The 19,920-nt window shown below is 29.9% G+C and overlaps 2 protein-coding genes across 3 annotated transcripts; both read right to left on the bottom strand.

Annotated features, from left to right (window-relative positions):
• Positions 1 to 1,382: 1,382 nt before the first annotated feature.
• Positions 1,383 to 9,667, bottom strand: LOC107445724 (uncharacterized). 2 transcript variants are annotated; one of them, XM_016060193.4, is made up of 2 exons: positions 9,333 to 9,667; positions 1,383 to 3,340 (listed from the first exon to the last, which is right to left on the bottom strand). In XM_016060193.4, the coding sequence occupies exon 2, from the start codon at positions 3,325 to 3,327 to the stop codon at positions 2,032 to 2,034; it is 1,296 nt and encodes a 431-aa protein (XP_015915679.1). In that variant the 5' UTR covers positions 3,328 to 3,340; positions 9,333 to 9,667; the 3' UTR covers positions 1,383 to 2,031. The 2 variants fall into 2 exon arrangements, with proteins under 2 accessions (XP_015915679.1, XP_087011628.1); XM_087155502.1 differs by lacking the exon at positions 9,333 to 9,667 and adding an exon at positions 5,413 to 5,500.
• Positions 9,668 to 14,794: 5,127 nt separating this feature from the next.
• On the bottom strand, positions 14,795 to 17,703 carry LOC107445714 (speckle-type POZ protein B). The gene is made up of 2 exons (XM_016060182.4): positions 16,462 to 17,703; positions 14,795 to 14,851 (listed from the first exon to the last, which is right to left on the bottom strand). Exons 1-2 carry the CDS (start codon positions 17,701 to 17,703, stop codon positions 14,795 to 14,797), a joined length of 1,299 nt encoding a protein of 432 aa, XP_015915668.4.
• Between the last annotated feature and the right edge of the window lie 2,217 nt (positions 17,704 to 19,920).

Below are 19,920 nucleotides of genomic sequence, written 5' to 3'. Positions count from 1 at the left end.
AAAGTGAATTGATTAGTTGGTTCTTAGTTAAATGGGTTGTAGTTGAAAGGAGTTTTTTCGTACACTGAAAACTACTCGTAATATGTAAAGCAATTTTTAAATAATAATATTAGAAAGATATAGACAAATATCACACTAAAAAGTGATTCTTAAGAAAATGAGAATAAAAATGAGAATCAAATCTATACTTTTTCTTTAAAAACTCTTCCATTCTCACAATAACGTTACCCTCGACCTTTAAACTATTTTTTGTTTCGGTTCATCGAGTAAGCTTAATTAATTGAAAAAGGGGTGTATTAAGTAACGATAGCAGGTATTAGGCCATTTTTAATGGCCTTTTTCTGTTTTCCATGTCATTTTTTCTTTTTTGTTATTTTTAAAGGAAACAAAAACAATTTTATTATTTTCGACGTTAGTTTGATAGATAAAACTGTGCTACTTTGGTTCAAAACGTTAACATTGATCGTTAAGCTGTGTTATTAAGTATTTTTTATTACTTTCTAAATGTATTATACATTATAATCGAGAAATATTCATTTATCTACTTTAATGTGCAAAAATAGAACAATTATGTGGAAAGAATTGTTTTTTCATTGTAATAAACTGCTCTTCAAATTCAAAAGCAAAATTCATCTGTTTCTTTTTAGCGAAGAGTAGCAATGATGTAAAAAAAAGATATTACTTATTAATAGGAATGAAAATAGGTACCTCATTCAGAAAAGGTTTAATATTTTTCAAACTGATGCTTATTACAAGAAGAGCATACATCAAAACATAATTATTTGAATTTATTTAACTTTGGAAAACATTTCAGCGTAAAACCTTTAAAGTTAGCGACTAACATTTTGAATTATAAAAAATTCTGAAAATATCTGAAACATATTTACCTTTTTAATGCTATTTTATAATAAATTTTTTTCCGCAGAATTTGATAACATTTTATAATTAGTTTCATTAATTTTAAGAATTTTGTAATTTGTTAGATTTAAAGTTTGCTTTATATTGCTTTTTAAGAAAGTATTATCGATTGGAAGCTAATTAAACAATTAAAAAAACTCTCAAAAATTTTTTTAACAAGCTAATGAAATAGTTTCAGCAAAACCATTTTTTTAAAAAAAAGAAGAAAAAAATACTTAACCTATTAAAAAACTGTTGATAATTAATTAATTTAATGAATCATTGAATTTTATTCAATACTTCCTGAAATTTTGAATTTAATAAACCATTGAAGTTTATTCAATGGCTCCTTAAATTTTGAAACATTAATATAACGCTAAGAAGATCAACAAACTGGATGCAAATTTTAAAAAGAAAATTGATAAATCAAAAATTGGAAATTAAAACAATGAGTTTCAAGCATATGAAATGAGCAAAAAGTCATAGTACGAGGAAATTTTTGTATTCAAAACACTTACAGAAGTTACAAGAATCAAACTTTCTCTTGTTTACAAACACTTTACACCAATAATGTTTCAAACGGAATTTATATATAACAGACATCAAACGGTACATGTATCAAAATGTGACATTTCTACAGTTTTATACATTTAAAAAGACGCACTTTAAAAAAAATTTCAAGAATTTTCAATTTGTGACAAATGAATATCAAATTTATTTGTTAAAATAACACATCATAAAGAAAATATTTTAAGATTCTTTCAGATCAATATAAACACATTCAGATCATTGTCCAAATCACAAACTGAAGTAAGAGGCAAATCACATCACATTTTATAACTTTAAATAAAGTGAAACAATAAAGTGTATCCTTTTCCGTAGAACTTTAGTTGCTTGACTTATTTCGTAGAAAATTTAAAATAAATCTTGGTTTTTAAAAAACTTATGTTTTGTTCAATATCAACCTAATAAGATCTTAAGGTGACTAACTCTTTCTAAAATTTGTTTTACACTATTTTCAAAAAAACAATATGTACCACGAGAATCATTCAATTTGCTTACATTGAAGATTAACTATATTTGACTTACAGCAGTATGTTTTTTTTTGTTTTTTTTTTTGTTGAAAATCTGATGCTATGATACAACATCATTACTTATATTTGAAATATTTTCAGTAGTTAAAGTGGAATCCGATGTCGTATCAGAAGCTTTCAAATCATCTGATATTACATCCTTAGATATTGCATTTGGGTGAAGAGTACGAGTTTCGTCATTCATATCAACTGGTTTTCCTTCTTTGTTTTCTGTTGTCTTTTCTGTAAAAGATTTTTCGACATCAGCGTTTTCCTCAATATTTGCGACTATTTGAGTGGCATCTTCTTTTGATACATCCCATTTTGGTGCAGAAACATTAGGCTGATCAACATAGGAATTCATAGGCGTTACAAAATCATGATTTAAAACATCAAGCCTATCGGAAATATCATTATCAAGCTCTTTTGATTTTACATTATCATCACTATGTGCCTGGTGTGTATTTTTCAAAATTGCTCCTTTTGGGGGACTTGATTCTTCGTCAATAATTTCAGCACTAGAATTTTTTGGTGTTAAAAACTCATGCTTCAAGGTCTTGAGTCTATCATTATTAAGCACTTTATGCTCTGGTGAAATTCCCAAAGCACTATTTTGGTCCATAAAAGACCCAGAGCTGTCTTGAAGAGAGGAAGCGGGTGTTTGAAATTCTGTACTTGTGTTCCAAGATTTTCCAGAACTCGTAAAAGATTTCAATAAGGAAGCAGATGTTTGGTTTTCTGCATCAGAACAAGTAGGTTGAAGCATTTGATGCTCGTTAGCCAAGGAACTAGGTGGTGTTAAAAATTTATCACTAGACGTAAGATCCCTAGAAAGGCTTCTATGCATATCAATTGGCATAGAAGATGGAGAATTTTGTTCCGATTTTTTCAAACCCTTGTGTTTTCTTGGAGAGGAAGATTTCTTATGGTGACGATGTTTTTCTCGTTTTTGAGATGTTGAAGGTATAGATGATGCATCAGAGTTCCTTGAAGTTGCTTGTGGATTTTGCTCATCTATAAGTGGTGTAGAATCAGGTTGTCTTTTACGACATATGTTTGTTTCAAATAAGCACATTATAATTCCAACAAATACGGTAAAACTTCCTATACCCATAATAATTGGACCAACTATAGACATCGGTGCTTTGTTTTGTACTTCATTTAAATTTCCGTTTTCATCATCATGGTGATCCCCAATAGCTAATAATAAACCTCCTACAAGTACAAGACCTAGGCCAAAGAAAACACTGCACATGATTACTTTGCCACTGAAATGGAATTTCTGCCACCAAGTAACAGAATCATCGGCAGTTGCTTGCTGGCTGCCCTTGTGTTCTTTTTTTCTTTCGTGAGGCATTTTGAAAAATCACCTGAAAAAAATATATAATTGCAATTTATATTCAAAGAAGATAATATTTGTTAATCTTATTTTAATTGAAATATTCCTGATGGAAATTTTGCAATAAGCTAAAGCAAATTGATGATCAAGTACGTTAATTTAGTCTGGAGAGTGGTCAAAAACTGACACCTCATAGTGTTCAGTTTACCTGTGTATTTTGCCATATTTCTGGAACTATTTGACAAAATCAAAAACCTTTGAACACAATTACACTGTAAAACAAATTGGAGTATAGTTGCCACCATTTTTGGTGATGAGATAAATATAAATACATTTTTAAGTACAGAACCTCAAAGAAATATATAAAATTAGCAAAATAATAATTGCTCGAACGAGTTAGTGAGAATATATTATTAAAAAGGTGCTTGTTTTTGAAACGAAATGTTTTCACATTCGAGCTATAAGGTGATTTTAATGCTTAAAGAAATATGTATTGTCTGTAAACAAACAAACAAAAACTGAATAAATTAAGAAGTAAAACTTATAACAGTGAAGAAGTAAACAAAAACTGTGACTACAGGCATTGTAAAAACTTTTAATTTACCTCAACACCAAAAATGGTAGCAACTATACACCATAAAAAAATTTCATTCGATAAAACTTGTTTATCCAAAGATAATTAGACCCCGAAATTAATTATTTATCATTATTGTTTAGATTAATAGGGGTCAAAAAGCTGTGAATTGCAATAATTACAAACCTTTACATATTTTTAAACCAGTTTTCAATGGCAAAATCCAAAAGTGAGTGGAATAGGCAGAATATTGCTCGAAAAATAATTATTTAAAAGAAATAACAATAACACAATAGGAAAGGGTGTAAAAATTTGTAAACATCACAATTCAAAAACATTTCGACTATTATTAAATTAAGAAATCAAAAGTAATAAATAATTATTGCAATTTCTTTTTTTCAAGGAATTGTTTTAGGATAAATGGGATAATTCTTAGGATTAGGAATTAATTAATTTATTTATTTATTTTGATTGAAACGAACAGTTCTTGAAATATGGTGAAATGTAGTTAAAAAGTAAAACAAATATAAAAAAGTAAAACAAATATTAAAATGTTTTAAATTTCAACTGCCTTTATGAATAGATTCATGGGACACTAATCCGTAAACTACAATTCTACCCCCAAATAAATCTGAATCCAATGAAAAAAAAAAGTTATGTTTATTCAGAAAAAGTGTGTTTTTGTGCCTTGTTGACAATTTAGTATTATTTTGTGAAATATTTTCTGCCTCAATCAATTAGAATATTTAAGAAGCATCTTTCCTTTAGATTCTCTATTTGTCTTTTCTAAAAAAAAATTCTACCAATGCAATTCTGCAACAAGCATTTTTTTTTAAAGTTGGTTAGACAATACAACAATTATCTTTTTTTCGCAAAGAGTTTTGATTAACATCGTTGTTTCTTGTGCCATTTATTTTAAGATAAATTTTTAGCATCATCGTAATAGCACGGAGAAAAAAATTCTGCTAAAATTACCCTACTGTAAGGTAGCGAAATTTCCAGCAAAAAGAAAAAAATTCTGGTTACGGAATCAAAATATGCTGTATTTAAGCCATTTATTTAGTAGTTTTTCTGTTCATATGATAACGGTTAACAGGAAATTCTGTTTCTCCAAATTATAATTCTTATTACCACAAGTTTAGTAAAAACTACAAAACTGAAAAGTAAATTTAACAGAATAAATGGTTTTTATACCATGGTCTAAGGTATCATTATAAAATTACCAAATTTGTATCATATATTATGAAACCATATTTCATAGCTAACTTTACCAAATTAATTACCAAAACGCTTCGGTAAAAATTAATCAGCTTTCTAGTGTTCCCATAGAGCCAGAGACGGAAAATTTTAGCATATTCTGGTAGTCTTGACCACTCTTTTTCTCTCAGTGGACAATCTCCGATGCTGAAGCATAATTGAAATCGTTCAACTGAAAATTTTATTCGAAATAATTCCAATGAAACATTTATTTTATAAAGCACATAAATACTTTTTGTGAAAAAAAAATTTTTGATTTAGAAAATAATTACCTGGTATAAGTGAAACTGATACTACGACACGCTTCTTTGTTCGAAATAGTATCATAATGCATTTTAAATTTTCTATTGAATATGATAACAACCTAATTTGATAATGCGCCATTAATTGATTGCATCATGCAATGACTTTGGTATGCATTTCTTGCTTATCTGACATTTTTACCGAATGAAAAGGGCGAGCGAAAATAAATTTGATAATATAGTAATAATTAGTACAGAAAAATATCCTCATTATTTTTTGTTTTCTACTAAATCCTATGACTTGAATTAGTTTTTATGGTGATACAAACAGAATAAAAACTAACAAATTTATAAAAAAGAATTATTAATGAAGGCATTAAATAAAAATTATTAATAAAGACAGAAAATATAATTAATAAAGAAATTAGAGATGAAATTTAATAACTCTACAAAATGAGCAGCTTACAACGACATTGCTAGAAATTTTGGAACTGCCTGTTAGATACATTTGTTAAAACCTTAATAGATAGCTAAGTTAAATCCCACAATCATATTTCTTATATTTGATTGCACTATAGTATGATTTTAAGTTCACGATTTTATTTTATAACCTTCGTTGAATAGCCGACCCAATGCTTTGGGTTTTGCGGCTACTAATGTTCAACTCCGTAGCCTTATGATTTTGAATCCACTCCAGAAGACAAGGGAACTCCTGGATCAAGTATTGGGAGAAATTTGCCTTCGTGGTGGACTTTTTGATGGAGCTAGCACGCATCTGCATTACATGGAGAGAAAAAACCACGAAAATCTCCCACGGTTAGCCTGACGGCAAGGTAACTCTCACCCATGATCCAGATACCACTGAGGATATTTTACGTCAGCACTGTGGTCAGTACTAGCCGGGTGCAGAATTCGTATCAACCAGCCATCACTGGGATTCAAACCGGTTTACCCCAATGGTAAACCGGTTTGACTGAAACCGAACTGACGAGTTTTGGACGCTCTATCACATAAGCCACCACGGCTTCTTAATTACACGATTAAAATATGTAAAGAAAAAGGTGGTTTTTACAGATAACCCTGTATATATTGAAAGTAATTATTTTGTGGTAATCATTATCAGGGCCCGCGCTAAATATTCACCACCTAGCCAAATGCGATAATATCGTAAATTCGGCGAAAAAAAGGTTTTCTGTCGCAAGAATTAGCGAATGTTTTTTTTTTTTTTTTTTGAACAAATCTTGTATTTTTTATTCGATTACTGTGACTTTTGTTAGATACGTCTCATAATCAATTAGAATTATATTAAGTCCAGATACTGTAAGTATAAGCAACGAGGGAGATTACGTAAGCACGACACTAACTACAGTAAAATATAGATTAATATGTACGTTGCAGGATCACGCGATATCGCATGGCAAAATTCTTTCCTAAGTAAAATATATTTTCTTGGGACAATATTATATCAATAATGTGACTACAATATAATGTTGCTTATATTGCAGCTTTTAATTGTCTATCAGAAATTAACCCAAACCTATTCCTATTTTTATTTGCCATTCATTGCTCATTTACTCCTGATGTGAATTTGAATTTTATAAAATAATTGAATTTATTGTAAATTTGTATTTTGATTTAAAGTTTTTACGGAATAAAATCAATCTTAAAAAAGTGTTAAGTTTTGCCTTTGGCTAAGAATTTGGCTAATAGTTTTGATATTTGGCTAATTTACAGGCTAATAATTTGAAGTCCTTAGCGCGAGCCCTGATTTTTATTTAAAGCATCATTAATTTTAAAAAAATAAAACTTATTAAAAATTGGAAAGTTTGACACCTCTGTTTTATTTTCTCAAGAAACACAAAACATTCAAGAATCACAAGTAAGAAAGACGCGATTAAGAACATCAAAACCTGTTTGATGGCCAGTTGAAATGTAAAAGGATTTCTAATGATCTTCATTCAATCCATCTCTGCCTCGCGCAATGAAACAGATTTGAAGGTTTTCAATCTCGTTTACCTCAATGGAAAGTCATATTTAGATAGCATTTTTTTTTAGCTTTAATATTAATATGAGACCTCTAATGTGGGTATTTTTTTACTCCACGTCTGATAAGAACTCTAAAAATATATATTGAGTTCGATGATTAAAGGACACTCAATAAATATAAAATTAAAAAAAGAGGGAAAATAATAAAGGACCTCGCACAAATCTTAGAGAAATTAATTCTCTGTCAAATTGTCTGAAAATTAAATATGTTGTAGCTCTCATTGACACCAAATCCAAAAATTTATAGTTTCTGAGTTATGACACATCAAACCATAAATAGTATTTCTCAATTCTCTAAGTACGTCATGATATTAGCATTAATAATAAACTAAATAATAATGAATAATAAACTTTTAAATAATTATTGAAAGTTATTTTAAGTATTGAAAAAGCTAGTAGCTCATTAGAACGTCCAATGCTAAATGAGTAGCTAGCATTATTTTTCTTCACATTCAATCTCTGTCAAATTGTCTGAAAATTAAATATGTTGCAGCTCTCATTGACACCAAATCCAAAAATTTATAGTTTCTGAGTTATGACACATCAAACCATAAATAGTATTTCTCAATTCTCTAAGTACGTCATGATATTAGCATTAATAATAAACTAAATAATAATGAATAATAAACTTTTAAATAATTATTGAAAGTTATTTTAAGTATTGAAAAAGCTAGTAGCTCATTAGAACGCCCAATGCTAAATGAGTAGCTAGCATTATTTTTCTTCACATTCAATCTCTGTCAAATTGTCTGAAAATTAAATGTGTTGCAGCTCTCATTGACACCAAATCCAAAAATTTATAGTTTCTGAGTTATGACACATCAAACCATAAATAGTATTTCTCAATTCTCTAAGTACGCCATGATATTAGCATTAATAATAAACTAAATAATAATGAATAATAAACTTTTAAATAATTATTGAAAGTTATTTTAAGTATTGAAAAAGCTAGTAGCTCATTAGAACGTCCAATGCTAAATGAGTAGCTAGCATTATTTTTCTTCACATTCAATCTCTGTCAAATTGTCTGAAAATTAAATATGTTGCAGCTCTCATTGACACCAAATCCAAAAATTTATAGTTTCTGAGTTATGACACATCAAACCATAAATAGTATTTCTCAATTCTCTAAGTACGTCATGATATTAGCATTAATAATAAACTAAATAATAATGAATAATAAACTTTTAAATAATTATTGAAAGTTATTTTAAGTATTGAAAAAGCTAGTAGCTCATTAGAACGTCCAATGCTAAATGAGTAGCTAGCATTATTTTTCTTCACATTCAATCTCTGTCAAATTGTCTGAAAATTAAATGTGTTGCAGCTCTCATTGACACCAAATCCAAAAATTTATAGTTTCTGAGTTATGACACATCAAACCATAAATAGTATTTCTCAATTCTCTAAGTACGTCATGATATTAGCATTAATAATAAACTAAATAATAATGAATAATAAACTTTTAAATAATTATTGAAAGTTATTTTAAGTATTGAAAAAGCTAGTAGCTCATTAGAACGTCCAATGCTAAATGAGTAGCTAGCATTATTTTTCTTCACATTCACCTAAGCCAATGCTACTCGCTTCAAGCACCACAGTCCACAGTGACCATTGCTTATATCTCTTATTCTTATGTTAGAGAAATCTCGAAAACTATCAATTTTTGCGCTTTTAAATTTTGCTCAGAATGTCGTCTACAACATATTACTAATTACAACATATTAAATGTTCAGCTTATTTAACAGAGAATTAATTCCCATAAGATTTGCGCAAAGTCCTTTGACAAGTATGTTTTACAAAAAATATTGATAAACAAGCCTTCGCTGTAATGAATTTAAAGGAAAGTTTCCATATGTATCTAAAAAAGCTATATGAAGAATAAGTTAGTCTAAAATACATACCTGATTTATGAATACTGTCAAGAAAACATTACTTCCGAATTATTAAAACAAAAAATAAACAAATAAGAGAATAATTTATTCATTGTTGTAAGAATATTTTGAAGAAAAGACTTATTTTTGATTGTCAACTTAACAACAGTGTTAACCCGCCCACAATGAACTTCGCTTTGTGACGAGTTCTTATCAGTCATGTGGTGTTCGATTGTTTGACAAAGTTAGCTCATCACAGATTCCCAAACTTTGTTAACAGTTGGTTTGCATCAGAAAGTAAATCAGTTTAAAAGTAAAACTCTCACAGATTATTTCACATTTTAGGAAAACAATTTTAAGTGACAATCATCGTAAATCGCAAAATAAAGTCATTAGATAAGTTTAATGACAGTAGATAATTGTTTATCACAAAAGGGTTATAGTTAAAACAACGAGTATTTTTCGTACTCGTTGAGAAATAGAAAAACAAATGAAGGCAAAAACAATGAATATTATATATTTTTTTCTAATAAAAATTCAATCCAAAATTCAATTGTGAAGTTCAGAGAGGTGAAGAAAAATATCAAAAGGGTGAAAATTTACCAAAAAGCATGCAGTAATAAATTGCTTGTATGCTATTTGATTTATAATCGTGTTTCACGATTTTTTCCAACTCAATGCGTGATTTGCGACCCAATGTTCTATTGTAAATTTCATCATCTGAATCATTTTTTTTTTTGAAAAATTCGTTTATTTATTTATTTTATTAATTTATTAAATAACTTTCTCCTCCATTATACTGTTCAATAATACAACAGCTGTGCACTTTTTTTACATACAGAACAGTTTAAATGCTAAATTAAATTTTATTTATATTGTGAATAAAAAACAATATAAATTTTAGATTTCAGAAGAAAAAAGAAAGAAAAACATCTCTTGTAACAGGCTTGAATTCAAGTTTTAATAGTTGAATTTGTTCCCTGACCCCAGGTTTTACTAATCGCAGCGTTTGTTAGAAATTAAATTCAATGTCAACAAACTGCATGAGAGTAGTTTTTACAATAAAATACAAAATAAAATTGGCTGTTTTGAATAAAATTTAAAGCAGTGATTGATAGCATTTAATCAAAACTAGCGCAAACATGTTCGCTGTAGCTACAACTGCAATTTATTTATTTTTCCTCCAAGTTATTGTAGTACTGTAAATATATCTTTTTAACTATTTTTATTAGTTGTAATATCGAATGAACATTCTTGACAAAGAGGATAGAAATGAAATAATTTTAATACCACTTTTAAAATTTTTCTATGATCATAGAAAACTATAGTAAGTTTTTATTCTTCCTAAAAGACGAGAATTTATGCGATTCTTGGATTTCGATAACTTTTTGCCCTATAGTAAACTGCTGAAAGGTTACTCGATAAAGTTTATGCAACTTAAATGTGCTTAGTATCCATTGCAAAGCCGGACAAATAGTACGATATTGAAATTTTAATATGGTGGTTTATCGTCAGGAAATAGCGATTATCGTTGAGCTTTTTATACAAAACACAATTCAAAATGGGTGCTTAAGAAAACGGACATAGATTTTTAAGAAAACAGACGCAGCATTTGATTTCGTTTTTAAATGAAAATTGTTCGTTTTTCAGAAAGAAAAAAAAACTAGTGTATCCAAATAAATTCGTAATGTGATGTAGTCCATTTCTAAATTACTTCGAGCATTTTCTAAAATAGTGTATTTGAAAAAAAAATATATATATGTCTACAGTTGTTTTTACAAGGTTGTCATGAATGCTATAAATTTATAATAGTGGTATTAAATTTATGCAGTATAAATTTAGATATTTAAAAACTCTTTCATCGTTTAGAGTTCTGAATATGAAGAGATCACCTGAAAAGTTATTATACCCAATCACTCAGACCTCGAAATCGGCTTTGTTTTGGCTAGGTTATATTTTAATAAATCGCCAAATTTAGATCTGTTGGTCCGTTGGGAACGATTGCTTTCCCTTTACATTTTAAAATTTGTGGCGACTAGGAGTTCTGTCCCAGCCATCCTAACCGTTTTTTAAAAAAAATTTCATTTTAATAAGACTGCTTACAAAACTTCTCAATATCGAGATTGTGTTTTCTTGATCCCTTTCATGGATTTATTTTGATGATTTGTAACGTTATATAATGGCCATTGTTTCTAATCTTTACGAATTATTGCTTAAAAACTCAATTTTTTTACTACGATTTTCATTAATTTCCTGGCGACGATCATTTTGTTTCATCCATTTATTAACGGCCAGAAAGATCAATAAATGAAGATATTTTCCACTATATGATAAGAATGGTGACCAACAACAGCGTCACCACAAATACTTACTTGCAGTACGCGAAAATCTGATCATTAGAGCCAAAGATATTCAGGGTTATATCTTGTTTTTGTTTTTTTGCATTAAATTTTGAAAGATTTGAAATAGATTCAAATAATGCTTGTCATATTTTTTTTTTTTATTAAATAGAAATCTATGGGATTTTCCACTTTTAATAGGAAAAAAAAAAGTTTTACAGAAGTTCAAAAATATTTATTTTTGTATGACGGGATCGCTGTTTTTTTTACTATTAAATCACGATATGCCATACTTTTTAAATGAGATCCCTTAGAAATTCATGGAATTTTTCACTTTTAATAACAAGTTGCACAGAAGGTCAAATGCATTACTTTTCTTCTTTGCCTTATGGGATCATGACTACTCTTCTTACTATTAAATATCGATATGAATTGAATACAAGATTTACAGCTTTCTAACTTTGCAAGAAGATTAACAAAACATTTTTAAAAGAAATTCTGTCATGCTAGAGAGCGAGTTGGTGACAAACTTCTGCCTGCTCACAAATTCAATCTCGCGATACGATCATTGATGTGTTCGATCAAAAATGATCAAATTCTGGACAGGAAAAGTTAACATTCAAGATGTGGAAGTGGATGGATTAAATAAGTTTTAGAGTTTGCGCGTGCAGAAGCTGTCAGTGAACCGAGTACTGAAAGTTTAATAAAGTTCTTAGTGACTGCTGATAAATATCAGGTTTTTTATCTTAAGAGAACGCCATACCATGGGAGAAACTTTTCGTTGCAAATTCTGTCGCCTCCATAACTAATTTAAAATCCAAAGTATAGAAAAAGTTAGTCCAGACAAACCTAGAGTAAACCATGAAGTTTCAAATGCTAAAAAAATATTTAAAATATCAAAAAGAAAATCAATTATGTGGATGTAACTTAGGATTACTAACTTAGGATTTCTCCACTAAAACCTTGCATTTTGATAATTTGAATTTTATTTTTCAGCAACTGAAACTTCATGCTTATTCTAAGTATGCCTGAACTCATCAAAAATTATCTTGATTTATAGCTAAATAAATACTTCTTACTTTAAGCATATTTTTGTTTGTGGTTTTGATCAAAACTCGTCTAACATGGGAAATAATGCGCTTTGCATTATTTCCCATGCATATCCTTTTTGAAAATGAAAATTGAATGCATAATTTCAATATACAACGCGCCATGTAATGATCATCATTTATGTATTTTTGAATTCTTGTTAAAAATATAGACATTAGGGGTCCCAAATTTATTAAGTAAGGAAGACATAAAAATATCTGTCCATTCACTAATATGGAAGACTGAATATAAAACATTAAAACTATTTCAATTGCTTAGTTATACTTTTATTTACATTCATCTTTTGAATCTTCTAATTTATCCATTTTTTAAATCTGTTTTGGTGTTTCCTTACCAGTTTCCCTCATAAAAGAGATTTATAAGATTTCGATGCCACTTTTTCTCGCTTTAATATTAATTTGCGACCTATACTGAATTCATTTTGATCAAGGATTATGAAAATGTTTATTTATGGGGGTTATTATGGAACACCCTGCATAAAGTAGTAGTAGCAGTACTTTCGTTGGTCTAAAACAGCACTATGGGTAATGGGTGACGGTCTGGGAAACAACCCCGAGGATGATCCGAAGAAATATTGCAATTTTGATCCCTGCAGTGGTGATTTCTCTTCCCTCTTTAGTAGCCCGACGACCTGCCAGCAAAATTGAGCACTTCACAGTAAAACAATTTAGCGAGAACCTATACAGCACCAGAGCTAAAGAGAATAGAAGGGCTAGTTCACTCCGCTCTGAGAGCTGAAGCTACGATTTCCCTCCTCATGACGTCACTGTGTCCACAGATCTCGGAGATCGCAAGCAAAGATATTATGATAACTTTGCATCTTTCTCTTTGTAAAAGTAAGTTAGACTTTTTCTGGTTATTAGCTTTCAAACTTTACGTAATTAACACATTATTTCTGTTCATAAACATAGTTCTTGGCCATTATATTAAAAAAATACCATTTTAAACTTATAAAAATATTTTGCTAGTTGGAGAAAATGACACTATAAATACTTCATTTTAAAAAGTTCAGTTTTAACTTTAATTATTAAGAAAAATGAAAGCATATATCGACACTTTTTTATCTACATATTCTCTTATAACAATAAGTTGAGTTAAATTTAGAATCCCTGATTTTAAAATATGCCGTTAATAGCAATTTGTTCATACTTAATCATTAGGATACATTAACCTTAATCGCTAATTACTGAAACAAAATAATAATTTAGGTTCATAATGACATTAGAAATTTTACAATTGCTTATAGATATTTAAATTTTAGATTTATAGATATTTAAATTAAGATAATATAATTTTTTAAAAAATCATAAATATTTAGAATAACTACATTAGAAAATATATGTTATGAAATTAGGAAGAATTTCAACTATACACTATATATTTTATTGATACTTTTTATTTACGTTTTAATTTTCTTTGACTTTATCCATTTTTTAATTTTTTTCACCTGCCTTTCTTTTTGAAGTCACGAAGCGGTTTCTATTTAGATAATGAATTTTTATAAAAGTTCTTAACGATAGAAAAAACGCATTGCTGTTTTATATTAACTGTGTCATTTCGGAATTCATTCTTTACATAGTTGTTCATTTACTTTAGGGAACACGCGGAAAATTATATTTTTTCCTTTTGTTTTTCTATCAGAATTTTTGCAAGTTGCAATCGCGCAAACTGGCATTTCGTTAATAGTTTTACATTTTTGTAAATTCACTGCAAAAACTGAGGAAAGGCATTATAGAAAATAACAAATGTCTTAGAATATGTCACAAAAAGAAATGCTTCAATATTAGTTATAGCTAGTAAGGCCGAACGCTCTGTTCTTGAAGTAGAAGCGCGAACTTTGCGCCAAAGTGACGTCACTAGAGAAAATCTGAGGATTGGCGCGGCGAGAGTTTGTTCAAAGGAGTGAACCAGCCCTTCTATTCTCTTTAGCCCTGATACAGCACGACCTCGGTCCCTTCACAGGCTGGTTAAAGTAGACACCCAGCAGTTCATAGACCGCTACCAGAGATGATCTATTTTGGATATCTACTGGGTACAAAGCTTTTATGATTGATCCAGTGTAGGACCCCTACATAAAGTAACAGCATATTTAATTAAAAACTGAACAAAGGAAAAAAGACAAAGGAGTTTTACATAGTAATACACTACAATAAAAGATTCGAAATGCGCCTACACGTATATCGTTTATCAGTTAAAAAAATTAAGAATAAAATTAAGAAATAAATTTCATTCTGGTTTAATCTGATCTTTTCACACACTTAACGTTTTAAGAATAGTTGTATTTTCACTTTTGGACTAGGCTATTTTTTAACTCCCTTTAAGGAATATTTCAAATGTCGCAACAAAGCCTTGTATATTTCAATACACTAAATGAAAGCAGCAAAACGATGAAAAAGAAATAAAACAGATATTTTTCAAATTTTTTTTTTCATTTTAACTAATAATGATACATTTAACTTAAATATTGTTACGCCATTTATTTTCGCAATTTAGGTATGACAATTGTAAAACCAAAATGTAAATTATTGGAGACTGAATCTTGGGTACACAAATTATCTTTTATTTCATTGAATAACAATGCATTCTACTTGTTATATACGTGTACACATCAAACGATGCGAGAATAAGATAATTTATTTAAATGTAACTTAAAAAAAGACAATAAATGAAATGAAAGAACAAAATAAATATTAAAAATAAGATAGTGTAAATTTAAGGTGATTTAACTCATCTTCTTAAATATTATAAAAAAATTTATTTAATGCTTGGTAAAATTTTATATGCATAAAAATTGAAATATTAGCAAAAATGAATTATAAGATCACATTTTAAACCATATTATAACTTCAAAAATTTTTCTGACATTGATACATAATACTCGCAAATGAACAATTTAAAATTATTGAAAATGTAATGTAAATGCGCCATTATCAACAGCTGAAAAGCAAGCTTAAATAAAGAAATAACAAAATTTAATATTTTAAAAATAAAAAATTGAAATAACAGTGATCCCTTACGTAACTAGCGTAAAAAAAAATTTCATTAAATTTTGTTTCCGCTCAGAAAAGTTCTAAGAAATTATAAAATTGTTAAATGTCATTTCAGAAGTATTATAATTAATAACACACCAAGTACAAATTTAACTTTATAAATAAAACTTATCAACACAGCAATACATCCACAATAAACTTTAAAACTATTTAATCGACCAAATAATAAATTTCTGAATCTTTAAAAAAATGATTCGATTTAAATCAGTGATTATACTCAAAAACTTAACTTGATTTAAACTACGAATTAAATAAAGATGATTTAAATCATGGAACCCTGACTTGAGTGCAACTCAAAGCAACCACGCAATAAATAAAATAAGAAATAACTTAGTACGTATATTGCAATTAAATAATTTAATACCTTTAAATAATTTAATACTTTAAAAATCTCCTCGTATACCAGTAATTTTTAAATAAATAATTATTTTTATGCCATTCATCTGAGACAAAAATAAATTAATATTAAGAATTTAGTAATAGTTTCTGTTTTAAAAATTTGAGATTAAAGATTTAAGAGGAGAGGCCAACAAAATATTTTATAATTTTAAAAATGAGAGTATTAAGCCACGTGTTAGTTTTTTTTAAATGGAAAATAGATCATATTTTAACAAAAAAACTTTTTAAATTTTTCTGTTGTTCCGTCAATTTCTGAAATACCTCGGTCGCTAGTTCCATGTTATACCTAGTCCACGGTAACCAATCTGGCTGGTTGAAAATATCCGTGTGATGATCAACAATAAAATCCAGAGCAAAAGATTTCAAGTCTGTATGGTTGAACATATTTGCAAGTGATGCTATGTCGCAAGCGTTTCGCTCAGATATATCACACCTTAGGAAGGATGCGCAAATTTCAATCAGGCGACGAACTTCATACTTATCGGCAAGGATTAATAATTTTTTAAGACGATCATAATCTATTTTTTCCAAGGTATCAGAATAGAGAAAATTCACAAAAAAATTAAGAGTGTCAATATCGGCTTCTGGAATGTCCACTATCCCAGTTTGCGTTTCAAGCATTTCTTGTTGGAACATGGCATGAAATACTGGAGACCGAGCTATTAGTATTGATTTGTGAGCTTCTACAATCCCATCATTCCCTCGGATTTTAATATCACAGAAATTTTTATCAGAAAATAAATTTCGAATATCACTCTGTAAAGAGTGGTTAGTAATAGCATTATCACTGTGATTAGCTAACAATTTTATTTCGCGATTTCCATAAAACACTGCTTGCGACTCTATACCTCCAAAACAAAATAATTCGCATAAAATACACATGCTTCCGTTTTTAATAAATTTGCTTCGGTTAACTTTCAGATTATTGAAGGTGAGAAATGTAGGCAATATCCACGAATCATCATCATCGTCTTCTGAAAACTGATGCCTGTCTTTTATCGAGAGTACTTGGCAGCCATTGACATCTAACAAACTAATTTTGCATTCGACACATTGACTTGAAACACAGTGACCAATAATTCTTATTACCACGCCATCATTAGAATTGACGAAACAGAGTTTATATTTATTCATATCTGGAAATTGAATGAATTCAGTCGTAATGTCCCTTTTTTCCTCGTCTGGCTCAAACAGTGTTTTTAGTTCGTTAAGTATTGTCCATCTCAATTGAAGGCTTTGATGATTAACAATTATCTTAGTTCGAGTAAAACAATTCAAAGAACTATCATCGATGGATTCTACACGAGACATATAGCAACGAATTGACAGAGTATCTTTATTCATTTCTAAAATGTCCTGCACTATACGAGATCTTTCAACTGCTTTTCCTCCGTCTGAGCCATCAACTCTACTAAAAGTTACATTTTTGTTTTCACAAGCATCTAGAATGCGACCACTAGGCCCGATGATTTCTATTTTGAAATTAATAATAATATCCGCCATACCTGGATATTTGCATAAATCACACCAAATTTTTTCCATCTTTGAACTTGAAAATAAAGTCATTTGCCATGGCCCCTGACATATATTTTCGACAGTGAAATATGAACTTGCAATAGTTTTGAGATGACAAAAAGAGAAGTTATCAATTACCCACGTAATACAAAATCCATATCTCTCTGCGTCTGATGACATTATTTAAGAAGACAAAAAAATCCTTACTGGTATTTTGGAAAATAGACACCTCGCTCTGTTGATTAGACAAGAGCAATCTAAACTGCAAATTTTAGCGGGAGTAAACTTTTGACACATGTCCTTATCAAATGTTGGATGGATATAAAATAAGGTATGGCGCCATAATCGTTCATTCTCTATCGTATTTCAAGCCAATATTTCCACTGTCCATATTTATTGTTTATTGGATTTAAGTACATTTGCAGGCTTTTGAGCTTAATTTAGGCTTAAACCTTTGTCAAATAGAAGGATAAAGATAGCTCAATACTGAGAATGACAGCCCGAAAATACATTCAGGGTAACAGTGGGATTCGAACCCACTACCTCCACGCTTTGCACAGCGTTTGGCAGGCGATACAGCTCGGCCAGGGATGCCCTTTCGCTATCTGTAAGTTTCTTATGAAGCTGTAAAAATTTTTTATAAACTGATTAAAAGCAATGCCCCAATCATATGCTTATTCAGCGCCATAATCATTTTCTCCAAAAAATAATTTGTCCCGCAGTGGACTGATCGTTAAGACACGGTTCCCAGCAGATCACCGAAGTCAAGCATCACTGGCTACGGTCAGTGTGCGGGTGGGTGACCACTTGGATCAGTCTGCGTAGGGACCGAGGGTGTGCGGCATTGGTCCTCGTTAAACTGTGCTACCGTAAAGTGCTCGACTTCGCGTGCAGGTCGTCGGGCTACCGAAGCGGAGGTGCCATCCCCTCTGCAGAGGATCAAAATTGTGATGGCATGTCTTCGGATCATCCTCAGGGGTGTTTCCCAGACCGTCGCCAATAGCCCATTGTGCAGCTCTAGTGCGACGTAAATTAACTACAACAACAACAACAACCAAAAAATAATTTGAAAATTATTTAAAATAATTATTTAAGTGCTGTTTCTATTATTCAGTATTAGATAATTTTTATATTGTAAAATCAGATAATGCTTTTTTTCTTTTCGCAATTAATTGTGTTGTTGTTGTGGTTCATTTACGTCGCACTAGGGCTGCACAATGGGCTATTGGCGACGGTCTGGAAAACATACCTGAGGATGCCATCACAATTTTGCGAAGACATGCCATCACAATTTTGATCCTCTTCAGAGGGGGTGGCACCCCCGCTTCGGTAGCCCGACGACCTGTACGCGAAGTCGAGCACTTTACGGTAGAACAGTTTTACGAGGACCAATACCGCACACCCTCGGTCCCTACGCAGGCTGATCCAAGTGGTCACCCACCCACGCACAATTGTGTTAAATACTACTAAAAAGTGAAAATTTTGAACAGCTAACTAAAATATGATCCCCAAAATCTTTGGAAATCCTAGAAGGATCGACATCCAAGTCATATTTAACGTGTTAGTGGTGGCGCGGTTTTGAAAGCGCCGTTGATAGCTTCGCTTGAACTTCAAACTTGAGTTATTTATTTATTTTTTCTGGAAAAGTTAATGGAAAGCATACACTTTGGGGCGAATAAGTGTGTATTTTTAAATTTAATTATAAAACCAAGCAAGAATTTTTTTTGTTATAATTCTTTTAGTAAATTGTAATACTTATTTGATTCTTGTACATTTAACTTTATCTGATGATTCAAATAAATATATTAGAAAAATGAGTATAGAAAAAAATAAATTTTGTTTAAATATTTGTTTTCAGAAAGTAACTCTGAGTTGGCGACAGAATAATCTTTCCATAATTTAAACAATCACTTTTTTGAAGAATCGTAAATTTCACTTTTACCAGCTGGTTATGGTAATTGTTAATAACTGATTAGAGTACATTAGAAAAAACGTCAGTTTAAGTATTATAATACTTAACCTTTAAAAAATCAGTGTAGGATGTACCCGACAAATGTATACCGGACAGTGGTATTTTAAAAAAACGTCAGTGGTTCAATACTCTTGTGATGTCTTCTCAAATCTGTGCTACCTGTTTTTAAATTTCGCAATAGTTTACACGTCATTCTTTGTATTCAGTCTACGAAACTGCATATGTATCTAAAA

This window comes from Parasteatoda tepidariorum, chromosome 11 (genome assembly GCF_982258835.1).
Source record: "Parasteatoda tepidariorum strain Cologne lab strain chromosome 11, Ptep-v5.0, whole genome shotgun sequence".
Classification (NCBI taxonomy): domain Eukaryota; kingdom Metazoa; phylum Arthropoda; class Arachnida; order Araneae; family Theridiidae; genus Parasteatoda; species Parasteatoda tepidariorum.
This window is presented reverse-complemented; position numbering and strand designations above follow the sequence as displayed.